Source organism: Dama dama, chromosome 11 (assembly GCF_033118175.1).
Source record: "Dama dama isolate Ldn47 chromosome 11, ASM3311817v1, whole genome shotgun sequence".
Classification (NCBI taxonomy): domain Eukaryota; kingdom Metazoa; phylum Chordata; class Mammalia; order Artiodactyla; family Cervidae; genus Dama; species Dama dama.
The window spans coordinates 35050085-35068489 of record NC_083691.1 but is presented as its reverse complement, the minus strand read 5'-3'; the positions used below and the strand labels follow the sequence as shown (position 1 = coordinate 35068489).

Below are 18405 nucleotides of genomic sequence, written 5' to 3'. Positions count from 1 at the left end.
AAGTGGTCAGCATTAATAAAGACAGCACGAACTATATCCGAGCAACCCTTTAAACAGATAGTTACCAACAACCACTGCTCAGAATCCCAGAATTAGGATGTTGAAGATGGAAGGGGTCCTGGAGGTTAGGTCTGAGACGACTCCCTCACTGTACCAGGGGGCACTGGAGAACCATGGAGGTAAAAGACCCACCTACGACACATAGGAGCTCAGGGCCAAATCCTCCAGCCCTCCAAGGAAGTCGCCCTCAACCCTACGCTCATGAGAACCACTCCAGACGCTTTTATTTATTTACCTACTTATTTTATTCTTGGCTGTGCAGGGTCTCGGTTGCTTCTCTAGTTGCGGCAGCAGGGCTACTCTTCGTTGCGGTGCACAGCCTTCCCTTTGGGTGGTTTCTCTTGTTGCGGAGCACAGGCTCTAGAACGCAGGCTCACTAGTTTTGGTGCTTGGGCTTAGTTGCTCCGTGGCTTGTGGGATCTTCCTGGACCAAGGATCGAACCTGTGTCCCCTGCATTGGCAGGCAGATTCTCAAACACTGGGCCACCAGAGAAGTCCCCCAGGAGCTTTTCATACCCTGGTACCAAGAGTCTGTCCTCCAGAAACACTGGTTTCATTGGTCCCTGTGGGGCCCGAATATCAACAGTATTTCTAACTTCCCAAGTGACTCCCTGGGCAGTCAGGGTGCTGCTTCAGAAGGTGATCTAACACAAGTGATGGGAGAAGAACCCCATCTGAGGTCACCTGACCAAGTTCTGGGCCTTCCCTGTGGTTTACTACCTGTGAAACCTCAGGCAAAGCACCTAGCAAATAACTGGTTGGATTTTGTACTGTATTCCTATTTAGAAAGCATTTCTTTCTCCGTTATTTAATCTCTTGAATCCTCATTCTTCTGATTAATCAAATGGGAATAATATTAACTGTTCTGCCAGTTTTTTATGAGGTTCAAACAGAGAAGGATTGGGAAAGCACATTCTAAGCTATTACAGTGCTATACAAAGGTAAGGAATGATGGTGGCTTACTACTCCCATGTATGTGTGCTAAGCCACTTCAGTCATGTCTGACTTTTTGAGACCCCATGGACTGTAACCTGCCAGGCTTCTCTGTCCATGGGATTCTCCAGGCAAGAATACTGGAGTGGTTTGCCATGCCCTCCTCCAAGGGCATCTTCCTGACCCAGGGATCAAACCCACACCTCTTATGTCTCCTGCACTGGGAGGTGGTTTCACCTCTAGCGCCACCGGGGAAGCCCAGTGACTTATATTGTTATTCAGGAAAGAACTGCCTCCTCAAAGGTAATAAATAAATTTCCATAGAGAAGACCCTTACTAAGAAAAAAAGCCCCAGCATCAGTCTCCCCGAAGTGACATGATCTTAGCTCTCCCTAATCTTTCTGTGATTAGGGCATTTGGTGTTTCAGTGGTTTCCGTGTATCACCAGAACATGTGGCTGGAAGACCTCAAGACATGGGTGCTGGATCTTCTTTCCCAGGCTCTGCCCCTTCCCTGCTGCATTGGAGCAGGCTGCAACCATCCAGAGCCTCAGTTTACCCTACTCCACAAGCCAGGATTGTCATTTCACAACCACAGAAAGGATGCTGTTTCAGAAACTCGGGCCCTTGATTAAAACCGTTCACCAAGGGTACTTTCCTGCTTGAAATTTATGGGCCCCATAAAAAAAGAACTTGAGAAGACAGAGCGGTTGTTTTTTGTTGCGCCTCATTAGTTTTGAGTTTGGGCTGGCAGTAGAAATCAGAGTACCAGGCGTCCATCTAATTGAATCTCTCACAAGCATAAAGTTCCCTGTGGTATGGAGGAGGCTATGCCAGGGAGCCTGTAAGTATCCAGCTAGGAAAAGAAGATGAGGAAGAGTTGGTAGAAGCAGGGCTGGAGGAGACGGCTTCTCTGGACTGTGGCTGTGCAGCAGAGAGGTCCTGGGGATAAACGCCAGGGCACCCAGAGAATGAATGCAGCACCCCCTCCCATGTCTGGACCCCTCCTCCATCCGGGTTTGTGAGTTAAGGACAGGGTACTGACTCTCTGCCCTTTTGTACACATTATCACCACTCCTGAGCACATCCTCCATACCACCCATCACCTTGTAGGGGGACCCCACAGACAGACAGGGTGCAAAAGATAGAAACCAAGATGTGAAAATGTGGGTTTCCACCAATCTCTCAGCAAGCCATGTGACCACTCTGAACCTTTGTATTCTCAACTGTCAATATAAAGCAGGCATGATGATCGCATCCATAGTTAATACATACTACAGTTCAAGTCCCAGGTATTGGGGTGAGGAGATCTCTATACAAGGCACTGTTGTAGATTCATGGAGGTAAGACTTGATCCCTCCCTTCAAGTCACTTACAGTTTGGTGAAGAAGACAGGCATCCAAACAGCTAGTTGTGTGCTAAGTCACTTCAGTCATGTCCAACTCTGTGCAACCCTATGGACTGAAGCCTGCCAGGCTCCTCTGTCCATAGGGTTCTCCAGGCAAGAATACTGGAGTGGGTTGTCGTGCTTTCCTCCAGGGGATCTTCCTGACCCAGGGATCTTTTATGTCTCTTGCATTAGCAGGCGGGTTCTTTATCACTAATGAGAGGGCAACTTTGCAATGAGAGAGCAACTCAAAGACTACAAAAGGCAACCCACACCTTACTTACTGACCCCACACAGAACAAACACTCTCACTAGCAAAGGCACAAAAGAAGAAGAAAACACCAAGGAAAATATTTAGGTTTGGACTACATACAAATTTTAAAACTCCTGGATATCAAGATGCATTATAAACAGAATGAAAATACATATAAAATACTGGGGGGGCGGAGGGGGCGGGGAATGCCAAGCATGTGATAAATAGTTTCACATCCTTGTTAATAATCTCATACAATTCAGTAGGAAAACATGGAGAACCTAAAAGGTAGATTGGCAAAAGGAAGTGGGCAATTCCCTAAAACTCAGGGTAAGATAAAGCTAGTAACATGTGGAAAAAAATATTCACCCTCACTAGCAAAGAAAAACAAATAAAACAGCAGGGAAATACTTTTAGTTAAAAATCACGATAATGTTCAGAGCTGGCCAGGATGTAGTAAGAGGGGCATGCATGTATGAACACAGCTGGTGAGAGTATCAATTGGATTAACTTCTAGAAAGCAATTTGGCAATATGTATCAAGGGCCTTTAAAATGTTTATACCCTTTGATTCAGTAATTCCACTTCTGGGAATCTATCCTATGAAAATAATCTGAAAGGCGGGTAAAAATTTATGCTCAAAGATATTCTTCAAAGTGTTATTATAAACAGTCTAACAATCTGATCACTGAATAATGTTGAAATAAATTATGGTACATATCATGTAGTATTGTAGCCATTAAAAAGTATTCTTATGGGGAATTTTTAAACCCTAGAAAAAGCTTGCAATATAACCTCAATTGATTTAAGCGATGTACACATATGAAACAACTCTACACACTTTTAAAGCATAGGCCAAAAAACAAAAGAGAAATCTACTGAGATGCTAAAAATTATGGCCTCTGGGTAGTGGGATTCTGAACATTGTTTTGTTGATTTTTACCCTGGTTTTGAACTTTAGATAATAGGCATATATTTTTCAAATGAAGGAAAGTAAAAGGAACTGTAAAAGTAAAAGCTATTTGGGGAATGACAAGTAATTGGTGTATGAAACATGCACGTGTTCATGAAAACACATGATGAGAAACAAGGCCTAATCATAAGGTGTGAATAAAACAGGACACGGCTTACATTTGTTTCATAGGCTGGGGAAGACTTTACAAGCATTTTATTTTGCTCATGTTTTCTTTGGTAGGACTGAGAATGAGGGCAACAAGGTCCTAAGTGTATTTCATGAGCATGTATAAGGTATAAGAAAAAAATACTTTGGAAACTAGAAATCAGCAAGCAAAAGTGAAGGAGAATTTTTCTTGTTATACTAAATACCTTCAACCTCTTCCTCCCATGACTCCAAAATCTTGCTGCCCTCATCTGGCCTACTTCCCAATTTGACTATCTCGTCACCATCTCATAAGAACCCTGTGATTACATTGGGCCCACCTGGATATAGGATAACCTGCCATCTAAAGATCACAGCAAGCTACATAAAGTAACATATTTCCAGGTTTGGGGGATTGGGATATGGATGTTGATGGGGAGGCATTTTGTAATGTTCACAGTTTTTGTAAACTGGGCACTGGCTAGGGCTGGGAACACACAGAGGCTCAGGCAACTTGGTGGAGAAGATGTTCTGGGAATGGGTATTCTAGCACCAGGTTGCATCCAACCAAGGCCAGGTGGATCTGGAGCCCAGGTATCATGGGGAGAGACCGAGACAAGTGAGACAGAAAGGAAATTTGGACACAGATCACAGAGAACGTTTAAGAACAGGTTAAAGAGTTTAGATCTGATTCCCAAAGGAAGCAGGGCCTGTGTGTTTCCCATGCCCAAAAGCTACTGAGAATGTCCAGCTAGGCTGGACAGTGACAGGTGGCCATCTGCCATCTGCTGACAAACTGAGCCCTTCCAGGACTAGCCTGTGGAAGAGGGCCCAGGGCCACCTCCAGCAAGCCCCTGCCATGAGAGGGAGAGGGCAGCTTTGTGGCCCTGTAGGCTGTCTACCTGGAGCACTAAAGCCACAGGTTGGAGGACCCCACAGTGTTGGGGGAGCATGGCTCAAAGCTCAGGCCACTCTACCACTGACATCACAGCCAGGGGTCTGTGGGGTCAGGGCTCTGACTTCCTCGCCACCTCCTGGTGTTAACTCTGGTTTGGCCCAGACTGAAGCCGGGGTTCTCTCGGGCCGTGAGCTATGAACGGTACGGAGGGATGCCTCTCTACAGCCTTCCTGCGGGACTGCTGAGCTGACCAGGGTTGTGTCTCTGTGTGCCCTCCAGGAACGTCCCCGGGCTCCAAGATGGCCTTGCAGAGTTCCTTCACTTGCTGGAATGGGACAGTCCTTCAGCTCGGGCAGGCCTGTGACTTCCACCGGGACTGTGCCCAGGGAGAAGACGAGGGCCAGCTGTGCCGTGAGTAGATGGGGCTGCCCCACCCGCCCCACCCTGTGCTCACATCCCCCCCTTCCCCCACCACCCGAGGCGGGCAAGCTTGAGCAACCTACCTTACGTCCAGTGACACTTATGTCCTCCCAGTGGCAACTTTCAAAACTTACACAAGTCTTCAAAAGATGGAGCTAAGACCCGTGGTCTAGAAGTACTGTGCAATTAAGAACCAAGCGAGATCTTATGTTATGCTCTCAGCATCCTCATATATAGAGAAAATGTGCAGACTACAGCCCAACTAGAACATGACATGCGAAACCTTCGAGGCCCAGATCTCCTTCACTTTTTAAGCTTTTCTTTTGTCACCCACATGCCTCCCTTATCCTCACAGCCTTCCATGTACCCCAGTTCCAGCCATATCAAACCTCCTCTGAGCTCCCTCACACCTTCCTGAATTTGTTTGTGTCCTTTCCCTTCCCGGAATGCCCTTTCCCATCTTAAGTCACATCTGCTCTTTCAAGGCTCACTTCAAAAGTCAGTCCCTCTGAGAAGCATCTTCTGACCATTGCCAACCAGTACTGTTGGTTCTTCTTCCTCCATGCAACCCCACCCCCGCCCCGCATCCATACACCATAATATTCATTACTTTTTAACATCTTTTGAGAGATATAATTTATGTACCATACAGTTCACTCGTTTAAAGTGTACAATTTAAGTATAGTCACAACTATGCAGCCATTACCGCAATCTAATTTTAGAACATTTTTATCACTCCAAAAAGAAACCCCCGGCAATCTCTCAATTCCCTCATATCCCTCCCCCTTAAGCTTCCTCTGCCTCTTCCCCCCTCAGCTCCCGCTAGCCCTAAGTAACCACTAATCTACTTACTGTTTCCATAGATGTGCATTTCATACAAATGGAATCGGATAATATGTGGTCTTTTGTGATTAGCTTCTTTCACTTAGCATAATGTTTTTGAGGCCCATCCGTGTTCTAGCACATGTCAGTACTTGATTCCTTTTTATCTCCAAAAACTATTTTATTGTATTGCTATACCGTATTTTGTTTATCCATTCATCAGTGGATGAGCATTTGGGTTGTTTCCACTTTGGGGCTGTTGTGAATATTCATATACAAGTTTTTGTGTAGACAGATGTTTTCATTTCTCTTAGAAATGAGATTTCCTACCTAGGAATAGATTTGCTGGGTCATATAATAACTCTGTATTTAACATTTTGAGGAACTTCCAAGCTGTTTTCCAAAATGGCTATACCATCTTACATTCCCACCAATAATGTATAAGGGTTTCCAGGTTCCCCATATCCTCATCAACACTTACTGTTGTCTGCCTTTTTTATGTTACCCATCCTAGTGGGGGTGCATCCATTACATTTCTTGGAGGTGGTTTCCATGCCTCTCTCCCCTGATATGGACAGAGTGGGTCTGGTACTCTTCCCCATACCAAGATCTCCGATGATTCCTGGTGCAGCATACGTGCTCACTGACTCTTTGTTGATTAAAATGAATACATGAGTTGGGGAGCCTGGGCTCCCCAGAGGACACAGCTTGCTGAGGTCTCACTGGGAGTTAGGGGCAGAGTTGACTCCCAGCCCAGTGCTCACTCCACTTGAAGACAGTGTTCTCAGCAGCCGCCTGGGGAGGAGTGAACACTCTAGACATTTCTTCCAGGAAAACCGCAGGCACGTACAGAACACATATAAAGTGAACTAAAAAGTGTCCTGGAGCACAGACGAATAACACAGCCTCTGTCTTCGTAGAGCTGAAAATCCAACACACAGGCAGGGAGTGAAACAAGGGGATCGTGGTTGGGAAAGGACACAGGAGCCAGGGGTGGGGCCCTGGGCAGCCAAGGCAGTGCCCCTTCAGATACAGTGGCTCCAGGACGCTGTGGCCCGCCTGCCAGACAGCTCTAAGAAGTTCACAGTGTCCCCGAGGTCATTTGGAGGACAGATTTTCCCCTTAACAGAAAAAAGTTTTTATATATTCCCTTTCAAGTGAAACAGTAAAGAAATCCATTTTTCAATTTTAAAATCTTCCTTTTTATACAAAACTTTCCAGTGACATTTTCCAATAATCATGGAATAGTGGTTGTTTAGATAAAACTCGGTAATGAGCAGCAGGTAAGCCCTTAGCTTGTTCCACAACTATTCTGCTCCTGGCTTTTTCTCCAAGTTCTCACTACACACAGGGACCAACAAGAAGCCAGGCCCACCCGTGCTGCCCCGGACCCAGCCTGCATGTGTGTCTCTCTCTAGTTATTTGTCTCTATAGTATTTCCAGCAGTGCCTCTGAGCTGTGTGACTTTGCCTTGGCCTTTTAAAAGTTTTTGATACCCACTTCCCAGCTGGGACACAGGTCAGGCAGTCCATGCCCTGATATACAATTGGGAAAATGAAAGCACAGAGAAGGTAATTGATTTGTTCAGGGTCACGCAGCATGTCGGGAACAGAGCTATGATTAGAGCTTTGAGCCTGCGGGATCCAGCTCATTACTGTGGATTTAGGGCACTTTCCCACCATTTTGGGGCTTGCCATTAATGGGTTTTCAGGGCCAACTCCAAGCTTGAGGGCAGCCTGTTTCCAGTAAGGAGGGCAGGCACCCGGAGCCCAGAAGCCTTTTCAGCCACACTTGAAAAGTTGCTCTGACCAGCTGTCAGAATGACCGCTCCATCCTGGAGAACACCCCACTGAGTTCTTCACTACAGAAGTCGGTTGATAGAAGGAAAGTCCAATTAGAAGGAGGGTTATTCTGATCTTTTTGCCACTCTGATCTTGGTCGTACTCTTGGTAAATATCCTTTTCCTTTTATGAGCACCCCTGTTCTCTCAGCATTTAAGCTGTTTTCCCCATCACACTGGCTAATGCTGATTCTGGAAACCAACTCCATGAAGATAATAACAATAGTCATAGTAACAACTAACATTGAGAATTTTCAATATGCTCGGAGCTGCTCTGAACACTCTGCATGCATTAACTTATTTCACCCTCACAGCAATCCTATTGCAATAATGCAATTGTGCCCATGTTACAGATGAGGAACCTGGAGTCCATCAGACTGCTAGCCAGTGGCTGAGCAGTGATTCAGATCCAGGCTGACTTCAAAGCCCATGCTGTTAGTCACTGCAAGCCAGACTCACTAGTTTCATGAGTTCCCAGCAATTTCCAATACAACTCTCACCACATATCCACTCAGGAAGAAGAGGCCATGAAAAGGCAGAGAAGGTCCAGGGCTCTTCTGGGGGGCACTCAGATCACTCGTCTCTACCCTCTAGGCCTCAATTTCCTCATCAGTAATGTGAATTGGAACATGATGCTTGCTGAGGTGCTGTTGTCCATGAAGCGTTAAAGATAATGCTCTTGACTTCATTTGGTCCGTCCCAGGTGGTCTGGAACCTGTTGGAACATATTCTCTGAGCAGTAGTCACTTTAAAATTTTGGGAATGTCCCCATGAGGGTCACTAAACTTAAGCCAGGGTGTTCAACCATGGTTGAAATTCAGAGGGAAAAGGTAGGTTGTATCCTGTCAACTCCCAGCCTCAACTTCCCACAGTTTCCCCGGAAGGAATTAGACACTCACACTAAGCTTCATTCAGATTATCAGACTCAACCTTGAGGGGCATTTCTGACTGAGACAAGTTAGGGACCTGAAATGGAGGTGGCACTGCTCTTGTCCTTCTCCATCCAATCAGGAACGTGTCCGTTCACATCCCATCCTCCAAGCCCACCACCATACACCATACACCTCTTTCTACTTAAACATAGCCGTTTCATGTCTACATCCCCGAATGCTGTGACCCATTGAAGGTTCCCTCTGTGTCCTGAGCATTGGCCTTGAAGGCATGCAGTGTCCCAGAAAAGGGTCAGGTGGGTAGGTCATGGATTCACTCAATGTTGCAGGCAGCTCACTCCCCCTCCACGTACTCAATAATCTCATCTGTTTATTGGGATACTCTTCCTGTCAGGCGAAAACAGTTTGGTTTTGTTTTTTTTTTTTTTTTTAGGTTTATTTCTTTATTGTAAAATAAAACATGTTGGTTGTAAAATATTTGGAAAATCAAAAAGTACACAGGAGAAAATAACTATTGCCCATAATCCTCCCTCTCAGACATTCAGAGATAACCATAATATTTTGATGTATTTCTTCTAGCATTTTTCCCATGACTATATTTTCAAGGAAATGTATAACACATATTTATCAAAAATGTTAACAGAGTTGTCACACAGGAAGGAAAAGAAGTAGTGTCGTTTGGCCTGGAGTTTATACTTGGCAGCTCCTGCAGCTGCTGCTGAGGTCACATCTCTGTGACCCGAACAATTTGTCTCTCTTAGAGTGGAATCAGGTGTCATAATTGCCGAATGTTGTGGGATTGACTGACCCACACATAGCCGATTTGGCCATCCAGCCAACGAAGTACCTGGCTGCAGCCCAAGAAGAGGGTGGGTTACAGCAGTACCTTTCAGACATTAAGGTGCCTGGGAGTCATGTGAAGAGCATAAAAAATGCAAATTCTGATTCAGTAAGTGGGGGTAGGGAGGGGAGACCTGAGATTCTGCACAACTAATAGTTTCACTGGTGATGCAGGTGTGACTGGCTCCTGGACCACATTCTAAGTGGCAGAGAGTTAGGGGACTGAAGAAAGTGAAAGTGTTAGCACTCAGTCATGTCCTCACCCTTTGCAACCTCATGGACTATAGCCTGCCAGGCTCCTCTGTCCATGGGATTCTCTGGGCAAGAATACTGGAGTGGGTTGTCATTTCCTCCTTCCTGACCCTGAGATCGACCAACTCCCATTTCATTCAACAAATAAGTATTGAGACCCTGCAACATGCCAGGCACTGAGTTGGCGCTCGAGATGGATGAGGTAACACCTTAGATCCAACACGGGGTGCCAACACTGCTCAGCAATGGTCTTAGCAGCAATTTCCCCACCCCAGCCTGATCTGCCAAGGGCTTGATGCTGGCACCCACCCCACCATCTTCCTCAGGACTGGCTCCTTGCTGAGCACATGCTCTGATGTTCTTACAGAGGTAGAAATCCTCTCAGCACCACTGCCCACCCTTCAAGATTTTAGTTGTCACATAAGTTGCCCATTGACCTATTTTGGCCTATCTCGTCTTCCTTTATTCAATCATCCAAAAAGAAAGGGTCTTCTGACCTCAGCTCACCCTGGATCCTATGCCAAGTTAGGACAAGAATGGGTTTCCAGAAGGAGGAGAATGCCAATGACTTTCCTCATTCCTGTCCCAGTGGAAGGCCCAGGCATTTCCAGAGAGGAGCTGAGGGACCCATCTCTGGCCCCTAGGGCAGTGTTGGCAGTTTCAGATGTTGAGTTTCCCTGCCTAGATATGAATCAAGATTCATAATGCCACCACTGCTATGTTTACAGAATGTTTCCATACTCTTTCCCTTACTTTGTCCTCAAAACAGCCCTGTGAAATATACACTACCTTACCCCACTTTACAGATGAGGGAGCTGGGGAAGGAAGTGACTTGTCTGGGGCCACTTGCAGAAAGCAGAGGGGTTCGGGCCAGAGCGCAGGTGTCCGGTGCTGATGAGGCACCAACATCGATAAGTTCTCTGCCTCCACTTCCTGGAAGAATGAGGAGGGGGCGATACGCTGTGCAGGACCCAGCTCAGCCCCACGTCTTCCTTCTACCTGAAGCCCGTCGTTGCCTGTTGGAATCTTCCATCATGGTCTTGGTTTAAGCGCATGTGTGAAGGACGTTTTCTGGAAGGTCGCTTCCAGCTACCAGTTAGTTTTTGCTAAAGAAGTGAATGTGAAATTCCTTGAGGGGGGCATAAAAAATAAAATAGAAAGATCCCCTTAGCTTTTGGATTTTTAATCAGAGGAACATGTGGGACTGGGGGTGGGGATGATTTCTTCAGGGGGGTATAAATGGGAAGAGATGCTCAGAGTCAGTGACAGCCTGTTTTAATTTATAATTCTGCCTCTGTGTGAAATGCACAGAGAATCAGGGGGAAATGAGTAATAATTCACTAAGGTGCTGTCACAGCCAGGAAGTGTTAGGGCCCTGGTTGTCAGCCTGCTGCTGCCAAGAAGGCTGAGACAGAGAAAGGAGACTGAGGGTGCTGGGCCCTACTCAAGAGCTCCCCTGTGGAGACAGGCCTGGCCAGGGCTGTTGGGCACCGTCAGGGTAGTCTGGAAAACCCACTAGCTCCTCAGGGCTGAGAACCTTCCAGCTATTCTATGAGTGAGCTGAAGCAAGGGAGCTCTCTCTACCCCTCTGCTCCCGTCCTTCTCTGTGGTCCGTGGGGAAATATATGGTCTCTAGAACTGATGGTGGCCTCTTTAATGGGACCTGAGGTCAGGCTGATAAGGAGAAAAGTGCTAACAGGACCGTTTATGCTGAGCCAACAGATGATATAAAGAGGCCCCAAGGGCTGGGGTTGCTTAGTCAGGATAGGCTAGGTTATGCTGCAGTAATAAACCATCCCCAGATTCCAGTGGCTTAACATAACATTTACGGTTCTTCCTGTCCACTGAGGGTTGGGGGGAGGGGCCTCTACCCCACAGGATCTCTCCTGCTGGCAGAAGCGCCATCTTCCTGCAGCAGCGCTCCCAGGAACGAGAATTCTCCTTGGTCACTTCAGCAGGAGAAGAGAGAGACTGAAATCTACACCAGGGCTTTTCACAGCCTCACTCCAGAGGAGACACACATCACTTCCATTCACACGTCATTGGCCAGAACCAGCCATGGGGTTCCACTTAACTGCAAGGGGATTGGGAAATAAAGGGAAACAAATAGTTTTGAGCAGTATGTGTCTCTGCAGACAGAGGTGATTTGAGGGACCCAAACCAACCACCTTCCAGCCAGCACTACCACTGCCACCACCACATTCTTATCATTGTGCCGATCACTGGAAGTGTAGTTCAGTGAGATACACAAATACACTGGCTTTTCTAGGGTCCTGTTCATGGTGGATCTGTGTGAAGAGCACAGAATTTAAAAGCAGAAGAGGGACTTCCCTCGTGGTCCAGGGGTTAAGAATTCTCCTGCCAGTGCCAGGGACATAGGTTTGATCCCTGGTCCAGGAAGATTCCACATGCTGTGGGGCAAGTGAGCCCGTGTGCCACAACTGCTGAAGCCCGTGTGCCCTTGAGCCTGTGCTCCGCAACAGGAGAAGCCACCACAATGAGAAGCCCATCCCCTGCAACGAGGAGTAGCCCCTGCTGTCCTCAATCAGAGAAAACCTGTGCACAGCAGCAAGGACCCAACACAGGCAAAAATAAATAAATAAGGCAGAAGAGCTGGGTTCAAATCCCAGCAGGGTTGCTTGTTGACTCTGTGACCTTGGTTAAGTTGCTTAACATCGCTGAGCCTCTGCTTCCTGATGTATAAAGCTGGGTTAATGATACCCCAGACTGTGAAGTTATTATTATTTTCAGAAGATCAGAAAACAGTAAGCCAGCACATGTACAAGTTAGGGATTAGGCTTCTCTTCACTATGAGCAGCATTAGACATTGTGGGTCTGGTTGGGGAGCTGTTATTAAAGAGAATGGTCATGCCTGGCTAATTTTACTTGATGTTCTGGGTTTAGCAGTCCTGGCAATGATCATGCCCCTGTGCTCTTCCTGCAGGTAAACTCCCTGCTGGTTTTTACTGTGACTTCGAGGATGGCTTCTGCGGCTGGACCCAAAGCTCACCATCACCCCACACGCCCCAGTGGCAAGTGCGGACCTTAAAGGATGCCCGGTTCCAGGACCATCAAGGTACCGCCCCCTCTTCCCTTTCCTGGTGCCTACCTGGCCACAGCAGAACTGGGGCACCACCCAGAGCCACTGGACCTCCCCCCATCTGTCCTGGGGTGTGCCCACACAATTTCTTCAGACCCCCTTGGGCATTCGAGTGATTAAATCAAGCCAAAGCTGACGTTACCCTTTGATCCTTAAAATGAGAACTTTGATAAAAGATTAGCTGAAAAATACGAACAACAGTAACAATAATAATAATTTGACAAGTTTGTTGAAACCTGCTGTGTATTAGGCACAGAATTGACTGAGAAATAAGGAAAACAGTTATTTTTCCTTATTGCACAATCTTTGCCTGAAAAGAGAGGAATTTTGTACAAGGGACTCCAGCTGGAGCAAGTAAACACAGGGGAGCAGAGGGGAGGGGAGAGAGACCCCCTCCTTCCTGCAGAGAGGTGGGAGACTTTATGATGTGGGAGACTGGGACTCAGGGAGGTCCTCCTGTCACTTGCCCCAGTATCGTGCCTAGGAACCTTGCTGTATCTAGATCATTTCCTGGGGCCCAACTTCCTCAGCCAAACCCTACCACTACATCCAGCTGAAACTGGCAACTCCCACCCTTCTTTTGTAGTCCATCTTCTCACAGGCCCTGCTTGACTGCCAGAGGGGCATGGGGTCTCCACGCACCCAAAAGATGCCACCCACACTGGGCTGACTCCACACCTGGAGGTGCTGGCCTGGAAATGGGATCAGAGGTGGTCCGTGGGGCCAGTGCAGCTCCCAGAGCTGGGCCCCTGGAGAGGCCACACCATCCAGTCATGGGCTTCTCCTTGCCCTGTGCACCATGGATAGGCCTAGCAGCCCCAGAGGCCCCACCTTTCTGCAGGATGGAGGGGGTCTCTTCCCCTTCCCCTGTGTTTACCTGCTCCAGCTGGAGACCCTTGTACCAAAATTCCTCTCTTTCCAAGCAAAGCTTGTGCATCCTACAGCTTCCTTTAAGAATTAATAGTAATGATAAGTATGAGAGAGGACAAGGTCCAAATCTACCACTGAGGATCTCAGCGCCCCTGCAGTTCTGTCCTTGGTCCCCAGGTCTGGCTGCCTCTAGTGAGCTGGCTTTGGGCCCGGCTAGGAGGGAGGCTCAGTTATTGGACCATGGGGGAGTCTGCAGGGCCCTCCCCAGATGTGGAGGCCAAGAGCTCTCACTTCTCCTCCAGCCTTCTCGCCACACTGCCTCATGCTCAGTGCCTGGTCTGCAGGAGCAGGGAAGACAAACAGCTCAAAGCCCGACGTGAGACGTGATCTTCGTCTCTGCTCTGAAAGTCCCCGACAGCACCCATAGCAAATGTGTCCAGCCCTGTTGAATGCCTCTTGTGACAGGGCTCTCACTGCCTACAAAAGCAGCCCTTTGCGTTGCTTAATGGCTCAGAGTCGCACATCCATTTCCCTTACCTGGAGATGAGCCCCACCCCTCTATAAATTCTTCTCAGTGATCATGATTTCCGTCTCCTGGAGCCCAGCAGAACTGAACTGTGCCCTCACCCACAGAGGCAGCCCTTCAGATATTTGAAGACAGCCATTATGACCTTTCTACCACAGAAGGTCTTTTCCCTCCCTGGTTACATAACCCTGGCCATTTGATTTTTCCTCAAGGGTGGGAGGGTGTTTTCTAAGATTTCTGGCCTGGTCTAGTTACTTTCCTCTGGACCCCTCTGAATTTGTTACTTGGTAGTAACTCTATAAAGATTTGCTAAGAGATAGAGAAACACAGAAATGAATGACTAGAGTCCAATCTGGGGCTCTGTGAGGCCCCTGAAAGTGAGGCCCCTGGGCTCACTCTGGCCCCCACCTCCACAACACCAAACATCTGCAGGCACTCCTGGACATTTGCAGATGCTCCTTCCCACCACCACGTGGGACTGAGGCTCATGTTCTGCCAGGTTGTCCAACAGGTCAGTGCTTAGAAAAGAATAAATGAGTCTTCCTGGTCAGGGCATGGGTCACAGGCTGACCTGGGTTCTGGAGAGGGGAGTAGACAGTGAAGGTTCTGAGACCATTGGAGGACAAAGCACTGGCATGACTGGAAACGGGGGGTAGGGGTGGACCTGGGGAAGTCCAGCATGCTTCAGGCTGCTCCCGGGCTATGAGCTAAAGCTGGTGGCCATGGGAGATCAGGGAATGCAGTAACCCAGATGTACGGTGCTGGAATGTCACAGGCCGTTTAGAACGAAGACCTCTGCACAAGCCTAGTCTCATAGTCAGCGAGAAGCAGGCTATCTTACCCACTGGCAGCAGAAGCAACAGTGTCTTCAGTCCTGAGGCTAGAGAAGAATAGTGCGGAGCCCGTTAACCTTGCACCCCAAGGCCCTTCAGTGCACAGGGATGGTGCAGTTTTGACTCTTCTCCTCTCTGCCCAGGCCACGCCCTATTGCTCAGCATCACTGACGCCCCCACCTCTGAAAATGCCACAGTGACCAGCGCTACATTTCCTGCGCCCATGAAGAACTCTCCATGTGAGGCAAGTCTTGGTGTTCCTCTAGTTCTCTGCCTGCTCCTCCCACTTCCGGGCACTTCCAGGTGAACGCGCACAGATGAGCAAAATAGACTGATGGTCAGGCTTCTTGTTTTCCTGCGGGAGGATCAGAGGGCCATTTGCACCATCTTCAATGCAGACAGTAGCTACCAACACGGTAAAGTCCCGTCTGCAGAGAATTTCACCTTAAACACCACACTCAGCTGCACTGAACTATTTGCAATAGAACTTTGATGTCAGCAAACCTCCAAAATATTTCCAAGACTTAAGAGGCAACAGTAACAGCAACTTTCTACAGAATCCTTTTAAAAGATGTCAGTCTCTTACAATACGTTTCAAAGTCTCAAAGCATCAACACTTTGACTTACATAAATATCACTAAGGCATCAATGGCAGTCAGTGAAGTGCCTCCAGAGCCACTGGCCCAGACAGTTAGTGTAGCTGTTACCCCTTCAGTGTGGGAACTGAGAGCCCAGTGCCGGGATTCTTAGCCCAAGGTCATATTCTCATGAGCTTAGACCCCCAGGAGGGCCCAGTGATTAAGCTTATGGACTCTGGGATCAACTACCTGAGTCCAATCCAGGCTCCATCACTGACTGGTGGTCTAATTTGTTTTATCCATTAATAACCTCTCAGTGCCTCAGTTTTCCCACCTGGAGAGTGCCTACCCCAGGGAGGTGAAGCTTAAATAGGTTAATATTTGTAAAGGGCTTGTCACGCAGTCTAGTACAAAGTAAGTAGCACAAAGATTAACCAACAGTGTCTGAAACCCTGTATAAATATGCAGAGAAGAATGGGGGAGGAGGAAGAGAACTTCAGCCGAAAACCAGGCTGCGCTTCTCCACACTGGCCCAGCATTGTGACAATATCGTGCACACAGTAGGAAGGCAGGAATGAATTTAAATTTGGCCAACCCTATCTTTCTGGAAACTCACAGGAGAAAGTCCTTTCTGGCTTCTTTTTGGAATAGCTCTGTGCTCTCAGAGCAATTTGTTGCCTTTCAAGTTGTGGATATTATGAAACTGACCACATTCGCATCCCCTCAGCTGGCTGATAGCAGTGCCTGGCAGGCGGGGCTTTGACCAGCAGAGGTGCAGAAAAGAGGTGATTTAGTCCCTGAGTTCCGACTCTTGTGACTCTGTGGACTGTAACCCGCCACAGTTACCCATGTAATACCACAGTCTGTCCATGGTATTTCCTCAGCAAGAATACTGCAGTGGGTTGCCATTTCCTGTACAGGCAAATCCAAGCCCTCCAGTCTTTTTGTGAAATAAAAACTCATGGACATAAAACAAAGGAGAATGGAAAAGATGTATCAATGATGGTTTTTTAATCAGAAGAATGGTAGAGTTAAATCTGTCTTTACCCAGTAAGTTTACAGCAGACTCGCTCCTGATTCGCTTTTATGTTGTTACTTGACATCTACCCCATCACCCTCACCTTCTCCTAGTGTATGTTTTTTGTATCTCTGTGAGCCACCTTAAATCCTTTCTGGAAGAAGTCAGGGCACAAATAAGTAGATTCATTATGTTAAATTGCATTTGAGAAACCATGCTCTCCACCGCAAATGGTGGAATTACTCAGTCATCGTTGATATTTCTCGGGTGTCTCAGAGCATCACCTAGAAAGGGAGGTTTCTTAAGAGGAAGTCTAAATGAGGAGAGGTGATTGGCCTGTCTGACAGGCAAGGGGAATCCTTATAATCACTTCACCTTCAAATTTATTTTTCACTAGATTTAATGTGAGCCTGATTTCAAAAAAAAGAAATGTCAAGGTAAAAATGATATTTTTCTAATACTTCATCATTTCTCTAATAACCTTTGGGTTGATCAATAGCTTAAACAGATGTTTTGTTTTACTGGCCTATATTATTATTCCTCCAGTCACATTTGCTCTGGGCGGGTTCTGTTATTTCCTGCCCTTTTCCAGAGCTTGGCTCAGCACGAGGATTGAAGGGAAGGCAGGGAGACCACTCCATTTTCAGCTCACAGTTATTTCGCATTCAGGGTTTCAGATCATTCATCTCAGGCTGCTGGGTCTTTGAATTCCCAATGTTGGGGAAATGTTTTCATCAGAAAAATAAATGGCCAAAATAGAAATATGCATTTCCAGGTTTGTAAGCCCTGCCATCTGTTTCCCTCGAATCCTAAATACAGAAGGCAGGAAGTTGATTTCCTTCTCCCAGGTTGGCTGAACGTCGGTGACAGAGAAACAGATGTTGTGTTGCTGTGTGGGACTGTGTGAGGTTAACCTCCCTCCAACCCTAAAGGGGCCTCCGCTGGCTATGGGACCCTGGTGCAGGAAGGTGGATACTAGATAGAGCCATGGGTGGAAGTCTCTGGTGAGAGTCAGGCCAATGGGGACTGGCTGGAAGCACTGAGCTCCCAGCTGACACCCATCCCTGAGCATCTTCTCTAAACCCTAAGAGTCCTGGTCCATGGCCTCCAGAAAGTTGAAGTAATTGCCGAATAACTCAAAATACTCTTGAGAAACAACAATCATCAGTGGATCCCAAAGGGAAACTGATGTCGCCTTCAATGCATTTCCTTGAAAATCTGGCTACAAGCTACTGGTAGGTCTGTGTTTCTCCAGTTGCAGTCACTTGGAAAATATGACAGATGCAGATTCTTGGGCCCCACCCCAGACTTCCTGAATGACATCACTGACAAGGGCCCAGGAATCTGCATTTTCAAGCCCCACCATTGGTGATTTGGATGCACACTGAAACTTAAGAGTGACTAGCCATAGGTGTCCTTGCCTGTTGTGACTGAAATTCATTCTGAGCCCAAGCTGAGAGCTATCCTCCATTACCTGGGGCACCAAAGATTGTGATGTAACTCGCCTTTTTAGAAAGATGAGTGCAAGGGGGTGGTTAGAATTGACTGATGGTGTGGGGGACAGAGGTGGTGGAGACAGAAGGGGGAGCCGCTCTGAGAACCACATGGAGCTAGGTCAGGTGCCTGCTGATGATGGAGACATAGCCAGGGTGTGCCTTTGTGCCAACCAGCTTCCTGGGCATTTCAGAAGCATGCCAGCTCTGGCCTCCGCCCTCCAGATCCCTGCAGCCACTGTCGCCAGGGCCTCTCTCCACTGCCCGGCCTTGATGCAGACGCCGCCGCCTCCAT

General features: G+C 47.5%; 1 protein-coding gene across 1 annotated transcript in view; it reads left to right on the top strand.

The window, feature by feature from the left end:
- Positions 1-18405, top strand: part of ALK (ALK receptor tyrosine kinase) — a 716806-nt gene that overhangs the window by 587380 nt on the left and 111021 nt on the right. Inside the window, exons 6-8 of the mRNA XM_061156236.1 lie at positions 4908-5039; positions 12637-12768; positions 15165-15265. Coding sequence (XP_061012219.1) covers positions 4908-5039; positions 12637-12768; positions 15165-15265 — 365 coding nt within the window. The remainder of the gene's footprint in view (positions 1-4907; positions 5040-12636; positions 12769-15164; positions 15266-18405) is intronic.